This window comes from Mustela nigripes, chromosome 16 (assembly GCF_022355385.1).
Source record: "Mustela nigripes isolate SB6536 chromosome 16, MUSNIG.SB6536, whole genome shotgun sequence".
NCBI lineage: Eukaryota > Metazoa > Chordata > Mammalia > Carnivora > Mustelidae > Mustela > Mustela nigripes.
Genome location: NC_081572.1, coordinates 7,462,742 through 7,481,394, shown reverse-complemented (window position 1 = coordinate 7,481,394; position 18,653 = coordinate 7,462,742). Strand labels below are relative to the sequence as shown.

Below are 18,653 nucleotides of genomic sequence, written 5' to 3'. Positions count from 1 at the left end.
CTGTAGCCTGACTGGCTCAAAGAAGCAATTACCATTAATTCATACGGGGAAAATGAAAAAAAAAAAAATGCTTTCACGCCCCAAAAAATCACCTCTCTTAGCCTTTTCTGAGTGCTCTCCGGGCTTCTGCAAAACCGACGCTGGATACTGTTTGCGCTTTTTGCCTGTTGTTCGTAAAAGTGAAATCCTCTTTCTTTTGGCTAGCGAAAACAGGTACCAACGGAGGTCTTTCTTCAAAGCAAAGGAGCCTAACGTGACCTTTTGAAAAGCGGGGCATGCTTGTGATGGGAATGATCCGGCCGAGTGGGAGAAAACCGGACCGTGGAGAGAAGGAAGTGAAGCCTCTGAGAGGTGGGGAGTGAGATCCAGAGGTCAAGTGGAGAGGTCAAGGGAGCAGGAACACTGCTCTAACAAGAGAGCCCACAGAGAATCTAACTACCTACACCAGCAGGCTGACAGAGGCGGCGGGTTTCACATGAGGACATCCGTGTCTGATGACTTGGATTTTTTCCCTACAGAAAGGCTCAGCAGCGAGGGTGGAACAGCAGGGAAGGGAAAAGACAACGTACAGGACGTGAAGTCTGAGCCTGTTACAGAGGCACCCACTGCTCATCAAATGTCTTTTGTGTTCTCCACGGCACCTAGCGCAGAGCTAGTGAACACCGTACGCATTCAATCCCACACTGATTAAGGACGTCACGTGTGCAGCCGGAACTCTGCAACACCTTTCCGCCACCCCTTTTCCCCCCTAGTTAAGGTATTGAGAAGGTGTGCAGCCCGGACGTTCAGGCTCCTTTCATCGTGGGGGAGGCCTGCCTGGCTATTTGTCCAAGGCAGAGCGTCAGGAATCTGCAAAGAGTTAAGTCAGATAACCACCTCTTCGTCAGCCCCGCAGACACAGCTGGTGCACACATCTAAAGATGAGACATCAAGATGACTGCGTTAGGCTCCATCCCACTGGCATCCCGGCCCAGAGGGAACACCCAGCGTCGGAATCCCACCGACCTTGCGTCTGGCCCGCCCCTGGCATTCCTTTTACCAACAAGGGCTGCCTTTGCAGCATCAAATTCCCTATCTTTCCTCCCCTCCCTGTTCATCTGTTGATGCTGCCTCTCCTTTTCTTTTTTTCTCTCGCCTTTTCTGTCTCTTCTAGGGCAGCCAGAGGGGAACCTATTTTTAAGGTTCCCAGGTAAGCTTGCTGCTTCTGCTCGTTCTCTCTCCTCTGGGTGTGCCCGGCGCTCTTCACATAGCGACTCTGTGAGGGGATGGCCCTCCCTCTGACATCATGGTAGGGGGTCCGGGCTGGTGGGGGGGGGGTAGTCTTCTGCGGGTTTGCTCTTCAGACGGAACATGGACCTGTCTGACTTGCGGCCACCATTTGTCAAAGGAGAGAGACTGAAACAAGCACATGAGAAGGCTGATATGGTGAGAATGTCTTATTGCCTTTGGTACTTTGACTATTAAGTAATTGACGGCAGAGAATCCTTTCTCTTTTCCCAATGCAGCCTTGGGACCGGTACCCTGTGATTCTGTGACATGTATTCATGACCCTAGTCACTCATCACGCAAATATTTATTGACTCAGCCTAGGATCCAAGGTCTCCGGGACCCTTTCCCAGATGCTAGACCGCATATTGCATAAGGGAAGGCGAACTTGTGGTCTCTGCAAAGACCAGTTTAGAACCCTTCTATTTCAGGCATTACGCTGCCTTGCTTTCAGTATTCCTATTAAAAAGTAAGGACAAACGTGTCCCCCCAACAGTCTGAATGAAACCACAATGCCAGTCGGCTCAGAGACAGCAAACATATCAGGACAAATTCCCAGTTTTGAAAGCGAGCCCTAGGGGCGCCTGGGTGGCTCAGTGGGTTAAGCCTCTGCCTCATGACCTCAGCTCAGGTCATGATCCCAGGGTCCTGGGATGGAGCCCCACATGGGGCTCTCTGCTCAGCAGGAAGCTTACTTCTCCCCCACCATCTCTGCCTGCCTCTCTGCCTACTTGTGATCTCTGTCTGTTAAATAAACAAATAAAATATTTAAAAAAAAAAAAAAAAAGAAAGAAAGAAAGAAAAAGAAAGCGAGTCCTCCAGCACACAGGCTCTGGGTGACCAGGCCTGGCCACAGTGGCAGGTGCCACGTGACCCCAAACCACTCTCCAGCTCTGGTCCGAAACTGCTGAGACAACTGCAGAAGGTAGCAAAGAGCGTAGGCACCATCTGAATGTTGCTCAGAATTGTTTGGCCCATCTGTCTCTTGATGTTCTGAAATTTTCTTTGAAGATAATAATGTGACACAAGAAAGATCAAGGACTTTAGAGTCAGGCTGACCGGGATGTGTAGACAGGCTTGGCTGCTGACTAGCTGTGTAATCTCGGGCAGGTGACTTGGTTCTGCTGAACCTGGCTTTATCTAGCAAACAAGCATGAGACCACCTACGCTGTAGGATTATTATTAGGATTAAAGGTAACATATGCGAAGTGTCCAGATGGGGCTCAAAATAACAACTATTATAATTGGCAGAATGCCTGGGTTTCAATTCAGAAGCCCAGGATGATCTAAACATAATCTCTTAAATGTAAACACTGGATGTCTTTTACCCCTTAAAGATTTAAGGTACAAAAAAGAAAATGACACCAAGACATCCTCCCTTCCCGGCACGCGAAAGGCGCGGCACACACTCCGCCTTAAACCAAAACAAAATGATGGCGATAAAACTCGTAAGTGCCCTTTGCTCACGTACCCCTTGAGAAAAACAAAGAGACTAGTTTCTCCTCTCTGCCACTCAGTCCCCAGCACCTTCCTTGTCCGGCTGCGGAAGCTCTTGACCCTCATCCTGGTTTGGAGAGCGCCAGACAGCAAAAAGCCAAATCAAATCAAACCAAAAACAAACAAACAAAAAAGCCACAGAAGAGGAAGGGGACGTGGAACCTTGATGCAGGAGGGAAAGGAAAAGAAGACAAAGTCATGGACACCGTACCTCCAGTGTCCGGCTTCCAGGGCAAGAAGTTTTGGCAACAGCCTCTGGAAGGCACTCAGTTCTGCACGCAGAAGAACAACAGCGACATCTTCAGGGCAGCCAGAACTTGGCTGGGGAAGCAGAGGAAAGATCTGCTTTCAGACCATAACCCCGCAGTGAAGATGCCTGCCGAGAGCTGGCCTTTCCTCTACCTGAGATGATAGGTGAGTGCACAGCGCAAGTCCTCTCATACCCTCTCCCAAGTCCCCCACCAAAACTGAGGCCTCAACAGGCCTCCCTCTTGCTGTTAGACAGGCATCAGCCAAACTCTTCCGGAGCTGGAAACTCGGAAGGGTGTGTCAGTTAGGGACTCTAGGGCAACCAACCAGACTGATTTTGATCTTCAAAGAAATGAAATGTGTCAGTAAGAACTGGGCAGCTCGTGCAGTCTCCGGGAAAGCTGGAGAACCAGGCTCAAGAGATGGGAACAAAGGGAAGTGGAAACAGTCAGAACCCAATCAAAGCATAGCACTGGGCCATCAGTTCTGATGAGGGGGCCTCACTGTGGCCACCGACGGCTGCCACCAGCAGCTCGGAGTTCCTGCTGGATTCAATGTCCCTGCTGCCGCCTCCGTCTAAAGCCCCAAGCTGTTGTCTGATTAGCCAATCCCGGGCCCACAGACTTGCATCATAGCTGTAAGGGGTCCCTGGAAAAGATCTCGCCCCACAGAGGTGATTTCCCCAAATACAGAAAAGACATTTCACAGATGCTGGGCAGAGAGCATCAACAAAACGTCCCCTACAGAACGAGACTGATGTGACAGCAAATTGCAGACCTAGCACCATGGCGTGTTTTGAGTCTGTGGGAGGTTGTGTGACAAAGCAGAAAAATCACATGCCAGGAATTTAAAAATCCCAGGGAGATCCCATTCCTTATTAGCTAAGCAACTCAGGTGGGCAAATAAGCTTCTCTGGGTTTTTGCATGGAATGGAAATATCCCTACCTACTTTGTAAGGCTGATGTGTATACCAACTCAGTTAACTTCGTGTACAGGCTTTGACAATTACACTGAGTAAACCCTTTAGTGTCTTGGGGAGCCAGGTTATCCAGCTGTAAAATGAGGATATTCCCTACGTCGCAGGACGTCGTGAGGTTTAAATGAACGGCTTGATTTACAAATTGAAATCTGCTGTTCGGGATTTCCCTCAAAGAAACAGGTGGAGGGTGGACACAAGAGAAGGCTGACCATGAGGTAGCGGTAAACCTGGCGGGTTGGCACAGGACACCATGCTCTCCAGGTTAGCGTATGAGGTCTTCCATAATAAATGGGTTTTGTTTTTTTGTTTTTTAAAACGAGGGGTCTTGGAAGTACCTAGAAGAGTAAGGCCCCGCTCCCCGCCGCGCACCCCCAGGCGCTCTCAGCCCCCTCCTCTGGGCCCACCACCCTCCGCCCCACGCGGGAGCCTGAGCATCCTTAGTGGTGAAACGAAAGCCCCCAAATGATGGACATCAAAGAAAAACCGAAGCAAAGCGAGCGGACGCGGGCCTTCGGGAAGAGGCGATCCGGAACTGCGAAGTCGCCGATGAACCCGAACGGCCCCCAGCCCCACCCGGCACTGCATTCGGTCAGGGACCCAGAGAACAACGATGACGACGACGCCACGGAAGGCCGCACGCCCGGTGCCAGGAGGCGCTGCGGCGAGCCGAGGCGTCGGGCTGTGCCGGGCCTTCGGGAGGCTGTGGCTCTCCGCGTCCCGAGCAGGCGGCGCCGTCGGACCGCGGACGCAGAGTTAGGACGCGGCCGGGCGGCACCTGCCCCCGGCGTCACCAACCCCCGGGCGGGAGTTTGGATCCCCGCCACAGCGCGCGCGCAGACCAACGGCCCGCTCCCGCGCCTGCGCCAAAAAACAACAAAACCACCGCCCGTCTCACCCCGGCCCCGCCCCTCTGCCGCCCGGATGAGCTCCGAACGAGCAAGGCCCGCAGTGGGGCGGAAGCGCTTCCGCCCGCACCCAAAATGGCCGCCGGGCGGGCCTCCGGGCGGAAGTGACCCGTCAGGACGCTGACGGGTCCATCATGGCGGCCGCGGTCGCTTCTCCCGCGCTGAAGCGGCTGGATCTGCGCGACCCCGCGGCGCTTTTCGAGACACATGGAGCGGAGGAAATCCGAGGGTTGGAGCGCCAGGTGCGGGCCGAGATCGAGCACAAGAAAGAGGAGCTGCGGCAAATGGTGGGCGAGCGGTACCGCGACCTGATCGAGGCGGCCGACACCATCGGCCAGATGCGCCGCTGCGCCGAGGGTCTGGTGGACGCCGTGAAGGCCACCGACCAGTACTGCGCCCGTCTCCGCCAGGCTGGCTCGGCCGTCTCCCGGCCCCCAGAAGAGGAGCCGCAGGTCAGCCCCTCACGCCAGGCCCCGCACCCCGGTCCCGCACCCCCCTGGGGACCCGCCTCCCGCCCTACCGCGGCCGCCGGTCAGTCCCCGTCCCCGCCCCCGCGCGAGCCTCACCTGCCTTGGGGAAGAGGCTGCTGCGAATTTCTAGACTCCCTTCCTCCGGGGAGAACGCCGGCGGTCCTTTGGCCGTCTGCGGGCCCGGCTCATTCAGCAGCTCCCTTCGGAGCCTTCCTGACTTCCGGGCCCTGATTCCCTCGCCTGTCTCGCGGCTTCGCTGGGCTCTCCCAGCCTTCGAGGACAACGCCAGGGGTCTCTCGCTAGACCAGCTCATTCCCTGGGTAACGTTTCCCGACATGCTCACAACCTGTTTCTCCCTTATGTTGCCACCTTCCCCTCATATGGTTCATTTCTTTCTCTCTTTTTTTTTTTTTTTTAAAGATTTTGTTTATTTGACAGACAGAGATTACAAGTAGACAGAGAGGCAGGCAGAGAGAGAGGGGGAAGCAGGCTCCCTGCTGAGCAGAGAGCCCGATGCGGGACTCGATCCCAGGACCCTGGGATCATGACCTGAGCCGAAGGCAGCGGCTTAACCCACTGAGCCACCCAGGCGCCCCTATGGTTCATTTCTCATCCCAGGCTCTCCCCCACCTCACTCCCGAGAGCAAGCTCCCCAAACCCAAAGAGCTATTCTACCTTTGGTGGAGTCGTTGAATGACTGGACCAGCCGGCAAGCGCCCTTCTTCCAACAGTGGAACATTTTCCTTTTAGGGAACTAAAGTTATTCTAATCAAGTTATCCTAAGTGGGGTGTTTTTTGTTTTTTTTGTTTTTTGTTTTTTGTTTTTTCCTTCAAACGCTAATGATTAGACCTGGCGTGCGTGGAACGATTCAGCCCTAAGTGCATCCTAATACTGGAACAGCATTTTGCATTCCTAGGGAATATCGATTTCGGAATGACTAAGTGAACCGGTAGGGAGGGTCAGAAAGATAAACCGGGAGTTTGTTAACGACCCCTTATAGGGGAAGAACCCTATAGGACATGGAAGAACTTCCAAAATACAACTTAGAACTTCTCCCTCTCGGAACTTTTTAATAGGACTGTGGTTTAGAAGAATCTGGGTCAGTGGGCAGGGCTCACACAACACAACCTTTGAAATGAGAGACTTCATCCCTCTCCTCTCTAAGCTGTGCATTTATACCTGCCTCCTCCTGGGTGGCCAGCCTTTCCTATAGCTGAAGATTGATTCATGGTTTATTAGAAAGCTAACTGGTACTGTGCCTGACTTTAGAAATGTATTTATTTTTTATAGTTGTTATATCTGAGTTATTCTCAGACCCACAAAAATTTGAGTGCCTTCTGTGTGTCCAGGCACAAAGAAACAGAAGCCCTCTAATTCCTGCTCTGAAGGAGCTTATAATCTAGTCGAGGGATTAAATGCATGGAAAGTTGATGAGAAAACTGAATAATTCAGAGAAACAGTAGAAAGCATTTTAGGATAATGGGTGATTGATTAGAAAATAATTAACGTAATTTACCATGAGATTTCTGAAGGAAGTCACTTCAGGCTTGAGTCCTTCTCGGTAAGGAGGGCCTTCATGACAGATGAGATTTGGAATGTAGGTCTGGAGTATGAAAAGATAAGAGCAGGTAATCAGTTTGATTAAAGCAGGAGTTCTCAGTCCTGGTGCTTTTGACATTTGGGGCTAGATCACTTTGTTGTAGACGGTTGTGTGCATTCTATGATGTTTATAAGCAACTCTGGCCTTGACTCACTAGACACCTATAGTACCCTTCTTCCCCCTCCTGATGTCTTCAAATCAGAACCATTGGAAGGATATGAATCTCCTGGGAACTTGGGAGTGGAGTGCTTAGGTATGCTAAGATATATATGGAAGGCAGATGACTAAAATTTTGGTAGGGAAATGAATTTAGCTTTGAACATACCGATTATGGAATGGCAGAGAAACTTAGCAGGGCAGCAATAGGAAAGGCGCCAGTGGGACTTGGGAGTGGTGAGGTCTAAAAAAGAGGTGGGTGTGGTGTTCTGCTAAGAGGTGATGCTCTAGGGTAGGAGTCCTGGAGTAAGGCAGACTGAGACCGGGAGAGGCCTGAGCACTACACGGATGAAGATCTGACGGATGAGTAACAAAGGAGTCCTTCACACACTCAAAGAAGCAGGAGCAAGTGTAGGGAGGCTGAACGTCAGAAGAAAGAAGGAGAAAGCTCACTCGAGTGGTGGTCTGTAGGGCTCCATGCTGTCAGGGATAACCAGGCTGAGATGACCAAACTAAGTTTGTGTCTCCATGGGACTGAGCCCAGGTGCACCCAGCTGGGAGGGTTGGGTGGGCTATACACCGCTCCTGACTTGAGTCATTCCTCAACACCTAACTTTGAGACCTTTACCAAGTGGCATGGACTCGGGCATAAAGCTTTGTACCCTACAGTACCCCCACATTTCTCCACAAGCCTGCCAGACGCTGACCTTGCACTTGTGTGTTCTGCCTTTGTGCTGTGCCTTCCCCTGTAGCCCCAGCAGCCTTCGCAGGAGAAGTTCTACAGCATGGCTGCCCAGATCAAGCTACTCTTAGAAATTCCTGAGAAGATCTGGAGCTCAATGGAGGCCTCCCAGTATCTCCACGCCACACAGCTCTACCTGCTCTGCTGCCACCTTCACAACCTGCTCCAGCTGGATTCCTCTGGTTCCCGATTCAGCCCTGTCCTCTCACGATTCCCCATACTCATCCGGCAGGTCGCGGCAGCCAGCCACTTCCGGTACGTGGATCCAGCGAAAAGATCTGCTCTAGGGACGGCCATACTTCACCACTACCTGGTTTACGGAACGTGTCTTCTATCCTCATATACCAAGGTCCTTCTTCCCAAGATGTAAAAAATTCCCTGTTGCTCTCTTCCCTCATCTTCCTAGGTCAACTATTCTGCATGAAAGTAAGATGCTGCTCAAATGCCAAGCCGTGTCTGACCAAGCTGTGGCTGAGGCCCTGTGCTCCATAATGCTCTTAGAAGAGAGTTCTCCTCGCCAAGCCCTAACAGACTTCCTGTTGGCCAGAAAGACAGCTATTCAGAAACTTCTAAACCAGCCACAACATGGTGGGTTTGGCTTCTTTCCAAAATAAAGTCCTTAAACAAGGGAATGGAGAAGGAGGAGCCGAGGGGAGACTGAAGCACCTAGAATGTTCTCTGTTTCTCACTTTATTAAAGAAAACCGTTTACAGAAGGATGGTTTCTTCTTGTAGGTGCCGGCATCAAGGCCCAGATTTGCTCATTAGTGGAGCTGCTGGCTACCACTTTGACCCAAGCTCATGCTCTTTTCTACACTTTACCAGAAGGTCAGCTGCCAGATCCGTCCCTGCCATGTGGCTTGCTCTTCTCAACTCTGGAGACCATCACAGGCCAGCATCCTCCCGGTGAGCTCTTAACCAACCTTCCTTATTCTCAGGTTATTCATCTGTTATCGACTCGGCACCTGCCATGTGGCTGCTAGTGCTGGGCTCTGGGGATACAGCAGTGCACTGGACAGATACGGACCCCATCTTCATGGAGGCCACGGTCTAGTGGTAGAGGCAAATACTGAACTCACAAATACTTATCAAATAACAAAATGGCCACTACTATGGAGACAAAGTACAAGTTGATTTGGGAGCACTGAAAAGGAGGCACCCCACCAGTGATGCTTTCCCTGGAGAATGATTTTTTTTTTTTTTTTTAAAGATTGTATTTATTTATTTGAGAGAGAGAGGCCTTGAGCGGGGAGACAGTCAGAGGGAGAAGCAGACTCCCCATGGAGCTGGGAGCCCGATGTGGGACTCGATCCTGGTACTCCTGGATCATGACTTCGGCTGAAGGCAGTTGCTTAACCAGCTGAGCCAGCCAGGCACCCTGGAGAATATTTAAAACCTGAAAGTTCGGTAAGAGTTAGGTGAAGAAGGCAAGGGAAAGAGTTCTAGGCAACAGGGGTTGGATGTGCAAAGGTCCTGAGGCAAGGAAGATGTTCATATATTTGAGAAACTAAAAGTAAGCAAGGGAAGCTAAGGGGGATTGGGTGGGAGGAAGAGCAGCATGAGGAGAGACATGGCCAGTCTATTAGATGTGACCAGATAATGCAGAGCTGTGCAGACCAGGCTAGGGAATTTGGACTTTATCCAGAGAACGATGGATAGCTTGTGAGGACGTTCCAGGCTTACTCGTCTTCTACACTATGTTCCCATACATCCTGTGCTTTTATTTGATAGCATTTATCCTAACTGGATTTAAATACAGTTGGCTTTTACATGGCAGAGGTTCTCCATGGGGTCTGGATGCCAAGAGCTCACCTGGGAGGCCAACTGGACAACTTGGACATCTGTTTAGCAGGGCATTTGGTGGATTGGTGGGGAGGGTTTGGAAAGGAGGTGTCCAGGTTTACTAGAAAAGGAGCTGGTTTGAAAGGGCTGATTATGAGTTCACTCTTAAAAATATTGCTTTAGGGACAGTTAAGAAAATATTGCTTTAGGGACAGTTAAGCCCCTGGAACGGGAATATGGAGTGGGCAGGTGACTGTGGGTCCAGAACAGCAATAAGAGGTCCAGCTGGAGACGCAGATCTGTGCACATGGCTGTTGTCTGGAGCTGTGGGGCCATGACAGGAAGAAGAGAGGACGGCAGAGGACTGTGCCTCGGTGCTCCAGAACACAGGCCAGGTGGAGGAGGCCCGGCCACAGGTAGCAGAGAAACAACATGAAGACAGCCACCGGGTCATTTTCAGAGAGACAGATGTATTATGTAGCCTCTCCTTGGGCTTTCTTTATCTTCCGAGGGAGCCACTTCCTTGTGCCCTGGCTTCCCTCTCGGTGCTTCCACCTAATGCTTTACCCCCTCGTGCAAGGTGAGTGTGGGCTAATTATCATGGCTTTGGATGACAAGTGCAAAGGACCCTAGAAGGACTCCTGTGTTTCCAACTCTGGAGGTGCTCGCTCACGCACAGAACACAGTGAAGGGGCCCCCCAGAGTCACCCCACAGATGCCTGTGTCCTTCTTGGGAAGACACCTCTGAGGTGCTGCAGCCCACCAGCCAGGTGCGGGGTCTCCCGCTGGCCGGAGGATGGTGAGGAAAGGGAGACTGTCACCTGGTGACAGCTTCGAGGGCCGAGCGTGGAGCGCTCAGTACTGCTTTCCCTCCCTGCCTTGTCCCCACTTCTTCCTCCCTGTCCTCCCCCTTGTCTGCTGGGGTGCCCAGAGTTGGCGGGAAGCTGCCAGTCCCCTGATGAACATACATTCTAGACTTTCCTATCCCAGGGGTCCAGGCTGACATGCCCAGAGGAAGACTAGATGATTTTTGGAAATTGCTTCTAGGTCCATTTTTTAACATGCCTTTCAAAGGACGGCCCCGATGACTTGTCACTGGGCCTTCTCTTAGGAAAGGGCACCGGCGCTCTGCAGGAGATGAAGCTCTGCAGCTGGTTCAGACACCTGCCGGCATCTGTCGTCCACTTCCAGCCGGCGCTCCGGACCCTGGCGCAGCCCATCAGCCAGGAGTACCTGAAAGACACGCTGCGGAGATGGATCCACATGTGAGTAGCCAGAACTTTCCTGAGGCCGGCAGGGACCACCCATGCAGCCACACGAGGGCCAGTGAGGCCACTGAGAAAGGAGGGAGAGACGTGATCGTCCAGACAGTGCTCTGCATGTGCCCTCTGGGTCGTACCAATCACTGGCTCAGCCTGTCTTTTAAATAAATTAAATAAAAAAAAAAAAAAAAGAAAAGCAGGACTCCACTCGAAAACCTCTACCTGGGTCCCCACATTAGTACTTGTATCTCTCAGGGTTTTTATAAATATGTATAAACAGCATTTCTGGTGAAGTTGGGGGTGAGGTCCACCCTCGCCTCCCTGAGGTATCTGTTTGGAAGGAAGTCTAGAGCCCCCTGGAATGGGGGCCGGTTAGCCCCAACTGTGAAGAGCCAAAAATGAGATCGTCTTTCAGGTATTACCTACAGGATTTAATATTCTGTGTAAGAGTTCGGCCACTCTTAAGTTTTTATTTAAATGCAATGGTTTTTGAAGCCATTCCAGGGGGCTCTAGACTTCCTTCCAAACAGATACCTCAGGGAGGCGAGGGTGGACCTCACCCCCAACTTCACCAGAAATGCTGTTTATACATATTTATAAAAACCCTGAGAGATACAAGTACTAATGTGGGGACCCAGGTAGAGGTTTTCGAGTGGAGTCCTGCTTTTCTTTTTTTTTTTTTTTTAATTTAATTTATTTAAAAGACAGATCACAAGTAGGCAGAGAGGCAGGCAGAGAGAGAGAGAAACAGGCTCCCTGCTGAGCAGAGAGCCCGATGCAGGGCTCCATCCCAGGACGCTGGGATCATTACTGGAGCCGAAGGCAGAGGCTTTAACCCACTGAGCCACCCAGGCGCCCCTGCTGCTTTTCTTAATAAAGGTGTGAAAACCGTGAATCTAATCAGATCCAAGAAAAATGATTTTGTCGCAGGTGTAACGAAGACATTAAAAACGGAATCACCAACTTGCTTACGTACGTGAAGAACGTGCAAGGTCTCGCAGGGGTCCGTGATGCCATATGGAAACTACTTGCCAGCGAATCCACCAGTCACAGCTGGGAGGTGATATGTGAGCGGCTTCTCGAGAAGCCGCTCTTGTTCTGGGAGGATCTGATGCAGCAGCTGTTCCTGGACCGATTACAGGTGAGGAGATCACACGGTCCGGGTGCTCCTGGCCAGTCCTAGTACAAGCTTTTGACTGGGGGAACTTGGGTCCCCTCCTGAGTGTACTCTTTCTCGGCTGACTGACTCAGGGATGGCTCTTCTGGAAAACGAACCATAGAAATGAGCAGAGATCCAGACTCTGGTGCAGAACGAGACCACGCCTCTGTCACCTGATCGAGAACGCGTCTGTAGCCATCAGTGACGACTCCTTTCTCTGCCACCACTGCGTCATCCTCCTGAGCATGCTGGAGAACACGCAGAGTGCCGGGATGGACTGCCGCTTGGGGCAGATTTCCTGACAGGAGTCCTGACTGGAACTCCTCTCTTGCTTTCTTTCAGACTCTGACCAAAGAAGGCTTTGACTCCATCTCCACCAGCTCCGAGGAGCTGCTCGTCTCGGCCCTGCAGGAGCTTGAGGGCAATGCCAGCAGCTCCAGTTCCAATAAGCACATCTACTTTGAGCACAACATGTCTCTCTTCCTGTGGTCCGAGAGCCCACAAGACCTGCCTCCTGACGCCGCCTGGGTGAGCGTGGCGCACCGAGGGCCCTTGGCCAGCAGCGGGCTCTCCATGAAAGCACAGGCCATCAGCCCTTGTGTCCAGAACTTCTGCTCTGCACTGGATTCTAAACTGAAGGTGAAGCTGGATGACCTCCTGGCTTACCTCCCCTCCACGGACACGTCCCTGACCAAGGACATCTCCCCCGGGCCTGCCAAGGGCTGTGCCTTCGACAGGTATGCGGATGCTGGGACCGTGCGGGAGACGCTGCAGACCCACTCGGTGGCGTGCATCAAGCACATCACAGAGCGCGTCCAGGCAGAGCTGCAGGGCGCCGGGCAGGCCATGCAGGGGCAGCAGGATGTCCTCGGCGGTGTCAAGTTGCCTGCGGTGCTCTTCATGGCCAGACTCTGCCAGTCTCTGGGAGACCTGTGTCCCCATCTGAAGCAGTGCATCTTGGGAAAGTCAGGGAGCTCCGAGAAACCTGCAAGGGATCCCAGGGCTCTGAAAAAACAAGGAAAGGGGAAAACACAGGAAATAATTCCTGTGCAGACCAAGTGGCAGGAAGTTAAGGAACTCCTCCTCCAGCAGAGCGTGATGGGCTACCGTGTCTGGAGCTCAGCAGTTGTGAAGGTGAGTGACTCGCACACCGTCTTCCTGTGCTCACCAGGCAGCCCCATCCTGCCTCCCTTCCGTCATGTTCCAGGCTGGCCAGCGCAGGCAGGTCTTTTTTTCTTTTGAGAAAAATTCAATAAAACCTATTTTATTTTATATCTCTGTGATGTACCTGTAAGTATTGAACTAGGGAGATGTCAGTTGTAACAAAGATGGCATGTGTAGCTTTGGCATAGCTTGACTTTCCAGTCTACTTCTATTTTTTTTTTTTAATTTGTTTCTTTAAATTCAGTTAATTAACATACAACGTATTACTGGTTTCAGAGGTACAGGGCTGGAATTCATCAATCTTACATAATACCCAGTGCTCACTGCGTCGCGTGCTCGAGGGAGTAAGAGTTCTTACTTCAGATGCTTCCACTTCTCTGGGGTAGTGAGACAGCACAGATGTAAAAACCTTTTCCATTCAAATGTTTAGCCTAGATTTTATAGACACAAACTCTGGCCTTTTGTCCTTCCATCTGATAAGAATGACAGACCTCCCTGGACAAGGGTCTAAATTCCCCCCTCTTCCACCCAAATGTCCTATTTCCTGCAGTCTCCCCTGGTGTCTTCAGGGGTGGCCCCTGACATGTGTAAGGTAGTTACTACAAAATTCCCAAGGCTGACGTAACCAGCCTGAGAGTGACGTAACCAGCCTGAGAGTGACGTAATCAGCCTGAGAGTGATGTAATCAGCCTGAGAGTGACGTTTCCACTTGCCACCCTGCACGTGACTGAAGCAGCAGAAGCTGGGCTGAAGAGAACTCAAGTAGTTTGAGATAGTCCGTAAAGGAGCTGAGTGGCCTGTTGGTTATCTGCCTTTTATCACCAGGTTTTGGCTCATGGATTCACCCAGTCGTTACTTTTGGATGATGCCGGCTCAGTCCTGGCCACAGCCACCAGCTGGGATGAACTAGAAATCCAAGAGGAGGCCGAGTCCGGCAGCAGTGTCACGTCCACAATCCGACTTCCTGTACAGGTGAGCGGGTGCCCCCAGGAGAGCACCTATGGGATGGACTGGGCCAAACAGCCCGCTCTGCAGAGAGGAAAAAGACAGGAACATCAGGCAAAATACAGCTTCCTCAAAGAGCCAAAAGTGGTATTGGTAACTTTCTGCCATGGGAGGAGTAGACATTGGGCCAGGTAGGTAGTGGACTGTCAGCTAATGATTATTTCCTGTGTAGCCTGGGCTCTGCTTGTTGGAGAGCTGCTCGCCCCAAAGTGAAAACAGCATAACACATAATGCCACCTGCCAGGTCAGCCCCCAGCCACCAGAGCAGTGACAGCGATGGTCACTTTTATCTATTAACTGGCCAGCTTGGAGGGGGTGCCTGGGAGGTCCAGGTCCTGGAGCATGAGCCTAGTAAGGATAAATGGACCCACTTTTACCACGTCTCATTCAGTGGCAGCAGGTCATTGACTCGACAGTCCTTTGTTCTTGTAGCCATCCTGGTACGTCCAGTCCTTCCTGTTTAGCCTCTGCCAGGAAATTAATCGGGTTGGAGGCCATACTTTGCCAAAAGTGACACTGCAGGAGATGCTGAAAAGCTGTATGGTCCAAGTGCTGGCTGCCTATGAGAAACTTGCAGAAGAAAAACAGGTGAAGGTAGGTGTTTGAATTTTTTCCCTCTAAAAACCTGATGTTTTTTCCCTCGGGTTTGGGCAGTTCCCAGCAAGGATTCCAAGTGTCTACACTCAGTGCAGGCTAATCGGCTAATCGGTAGTGGCTTCCCGTTCTGCAAGTTCATCATGCCCCCTCCCCAGCATCAAGCAGGTCCGTACTAAAAGGCAGTTCAGTGGGAAGGGAAAAAGGCCTGGTGTCCAACCCCAGCACTGCCGCGTATGTGCTGTAGCCTTGGACAAATCACGAAGCTTTCTTGGTTTTTCTGGGGTCAAGTGTGGTCACTTGGAGAACTGCTTGGGAGGAGTGGCGGGTGACCGTGCCCAGGGCAGCATGTGGCACACAGAGGTGCTCGCCTGAGCGAGCTCCTGTCTCCCAGCCCCCCACCGCCCTCACCCCTTCCCTGGAATATTCTGCCTGCGGTGGATCTTCCTGTTTCATTAGTGATACGTTTAAGATAGCACCAGCTCCTGACCTGGGAGAGAATTCAGGGACATCTTCTCTCCTGAGCTTCCACAGAATGCCTCTCCTTCATACAGCAGATTTTTTTTCTTCAAAAAGGGCAGTCTGGAGCACCCGAAGCCTTTGTTTGAAGGTTTTCAGTTTGGTTTAAGACCAAGTTTTGAACAAAACCCATTGTTGTGACATCAAACTGCCCTTGTTGAGTACACAAAGCTGGTGCTTCTGAAGCAACAAGCTGTATCCCAAACTAAAACATGAAGCTGTTTACTCTGCTCCCGTTACAAATCCTCTCCCTTCTTGGGTGGGGACCGGAAATTCATTTGCAGAAAGAAGGCGCCTTCCCAATGACCCAGAATCGGGCCCTGCAGCTGCTCTATGATCTGCGCTGTCTCAGTGTTGTTCTGACGGCCAGGGGTGAGGAGGTGAAGACTGGCCGCAACAGACAAGACTCCAGGTACGCGCGCCCCAGCAGGCACTGCCAGGGCCGCCTCTGCTGAGGACACACAGCTCCTTTCCAGAAAGCCACCAAGAGACAGCCTCTCGTCGTGCATTAGCTGTTGGCTTTAACCAGGAAGTGCTCGCATGACCAGCTAGAGGAGTAATGGCCACCTGCTGGTAAATGCCATGGTCAAGTGCGGTGGGCGGAATCTCAGGCCTCTCTTTCTGAGTCAGCCTACCAACTCTCGGGTATAATTTGAGCCTCTGACTCTGTCGCTGACATGAGGAAGGAAAGGACTTCACTCAGACATCTCAGCAGGCAGGTTAAAACTTTTGAGGATTACCCAAGCCTGATGGGCAGTGACAAGTGCTACCATGCCAGCAAGTAAGAATAAATCCAAATACGGGGTTTCGTTAGCACTGAAATGCCATAAGGTTGGGTTTTGACCTAAAAAAAATGTGAAGAATAATCATACTCCTCTTTCCAGACTTGAGAAAGTGGCGGACTATCTAGAAGCGCTCATTGACCCATTTGACCTGGATGTTTTCACGCCGCACCTCAACAGCAACCTTAACCGCCTGGTGCAGCGAACTTCTGTAAGTCCCAGACGTGCTCAGCATGAACGCAGAGCCGCGGGCTCAGACGGTGGTGTGAATCCGCTCCAGCCCTTAGTACTCCGGCTGGCAGCTTCGGCAGCGTCGGGAGGGGGCCGGGATGCAAATAGCTCAGGTTAGTTGGAAGGACTGAAAGAGGATTAGGTTAAAATCTCACTGCAGAGGCCCTCCAGCTGTAGGTAAGGATTAACGAGGTTTTATCGAGGCCTCGGAAAGAGCAATGTGACTCTGGGATTCTGACCTGTGGGCAGTGAAAAAGGTAATTCTAAAGCGTAAACATGCTGCAAGGAACATTCCCCAAAGGGACAGTGAGAAACAAGAGAAGGGATTTTCTCTTTTTAATTGGACAGGGACAAGCCCTGCCTGTCCCTGTGCCCCACTTCCTGTCTGTCAGGTTCTGTTCGGACTGGTCACTGGAACAGAGAATCCTTTTACCCCCCGGAGCTGCACATTCAACTCGCAAGAACCCCATAACATACTGCCGCTGGCGTCGAGTCAGATCAGGTGAGGAGTCAGAGCTTGTGTGAGGGCCCCTGAGCTTCCTGTTCATGCCACTGAAATTCTTCATCTTGTCTTGGAGGTTTGGCCTTCTTCCACTGAGCATGACAAGTGCCCGAAAGGCCAAATCAACCAGCAGAAACATCGAAACCAAAGCCCAGGTAAGTGCCGAGAGCAGGGGGCGTACCCGGGGGATCCGGTCCCTGTCTCCCACCAAACCGCCCGACGAGCTCCCCTTTCAGTAATCGATAAAGAACCGAAGGACAAAATGCACTAATGCTGCTTTTAATGGCGGCGCAATATAGAAGTACAAGGTTGCACTAGCTTGAGCTGAGAGGAGTTTTAAACGATGCCCATTTATACTATCAAGTAGCCTCATAATAGAGACGTTATCTCAGGCTGCCAAGGCTGTAGAAAACAGGACAGGATGGAGTTTATTTCTTGCTGTTCGCAGGGTGGAAGAGGTAACCGCTTAACCCAGCCCTACCACTGTACTTGTTTAGAAAAAAACAACTTGTTTTGTTGCGGTGGCTTCATCTTCCTAGTTCTTGCAGTTGGGTGGGGAGAAAAGGGAATTTGCTTCCTCGAGTTTGACATGTTGTTAATACACGTTTTATTTCAGTCGACTGCCATCTCTTAGGCCCGCAGGAGCCCTCCTGGGTATTTCTGAGTTGTGTCGTGTACGCGTGTGCTTGAGCCCAGACAGCTTGTCTTCTCATAGCATCTAGTTCTGTTTGCTTTCCTCTTGGGACAGAATATGCTAGCAATGTGTCCTTTCCACTTTCCCTGCCATCAAACCCAGTAGGACCAAACTTTGCCTCAAACATCTGGTTGTACAACATGGGAGGCGAGAGTGAAAAAGCACAGGCTCCCCGCCCAGGCCTTCCCCTCCGCAGGCCGGGGCGGCCGGAGCTCCCCCGGAACCCTGACTCTCTGCTTCAAGTACTGACCTATAAGTTCTGTCCGTAGGAGAGGCTCAGACCACAGAAAGGAGGTACCTATGTTTACCCTTTTCCTAGGATAGTCCTCCTCTTCAAATGTTCATTCTGTCCCATAAGATCCCATTTTGTCCCCTATGTCCTTTGTCAGGGTTGACAAAGCACAGAGTCCCCTGGCTAGAGCTATCCATGCTTCTGAGATCCGCTTGTGTGTGCCGTGTGGACTCCGCGTGCCGTGGCAGGTGTGAGCAGGCAGGAGGGTCTGGGTAGACTCTAAGGCACTTTCCTCTACATGCATGGCAGGTTGTCCCCCCGGCACTCTCCCGAGCGGGTGACCCAGCACAGCCTGGCTCCTTGTTCCGACAGCTGGTCAGTGAGGAAGAAGACGCGTCCACGCCTTCGTTGTTCAAGCTAGGTTGGCTCTCTAGTATGACTAAATAACACGGGAACATATCCGTCTCTCTCTAAATAAATACTACATCATTTCTGCTAACGGTGCCTCTGCTTGTTTGTTTCTAAGCCACACCAGTCTTTCCAGTTTCAACAGTGGAATGTGGCCCCCCAGTACCATTAGGGGTTTCTTTACGCATACAGTGACTCCTTGTCCAATGGTTTCACAACACTTGTGACTTGAGACAGCAGTTCAGATAGCTTACAGTCGGTCAGCATTCCCCAGCGCCTTAGTTCTTGAACCCCAAAGCGGATTCCCAGCAAGATCACGGAAACTGCTGATAGAACAAGTCAGTGAGTGAGACAAAGGTCATTACATACTCCTCAACTGTCCGAACTGTGCCCTGTTTCCTACTAAGTCTGAGATGGAGGCTTTGGAGTAACGGTAGCGGAAGTGAGCCGGGTAT

The 18,653-nt window shown here is 51.6% G+C and overlaps 1 protein-coding gene across 1 annotated transcript; it reads left to right on the top strand.

The window, feature by feature from the left end:
* Positions 1-4,999: 4,999 nt before the first annotated feature.
* COG1 (component of oligomeric golgi complex 1) lies at positions 5,000-18,289 on the top strand. Its single transcript, XM_059380740.1, has 14 exons — positions 5,000-5,348; positions 7,876-8,120; positions 8,272-8,453; positions 8,600-8,770; positions 10,758-10,911; positions 11,839-12,049; positions 12,410-13,201; positions 14,057-14,203; positions 14,669-14,830; positions 15,634-15,761; positions 16,234-16,342; positions 16,755-16,864; positions 16,941-17,019; positions 18,100-18,289. The coding sequence occupies exons 1-14, from the start codon at positions 5,031-5,033 to the stop codon at positions 18,235-18,237; spliced, it is 2,946 nt and encodes a 981-aa protein (XP_059236723.1). The 5' UTR covers positions 5,000-5,030; the 3' UTR covers positions 18,238-18,289.
* Positions 18,290-18,653: the final 364 nt, after the last annotated feature.

What these genes read in the sequence shown, in the direction of transcription:
- COG1 (XM_059380740.1), top strand. Translation starts at nt 5,031, where the DNA reads ATGGCGGCCGCGGTCGCTTCTCCCGCGCTGAAGCGGCTGGATCTGCGC. An exon ending in CGCAACAGACAAGACTCCAG is followed by an intron (nt 15,762 to 16,233) that starts GTACGCGCGCCC and finishes TCCTCTTTCCAG; the next exon opens with ACTTGAGAAAGTGGCGGACT. An exon ending in CTGGCGTCGAGTCAGATCAG is followed by an intron (nt 16,865 to 16,940) that starts GTGAGGAGTCAG and finishes CTTGTCTTGGAG; the next exon opens with GTTTGGCCTTCTTCCACTGA.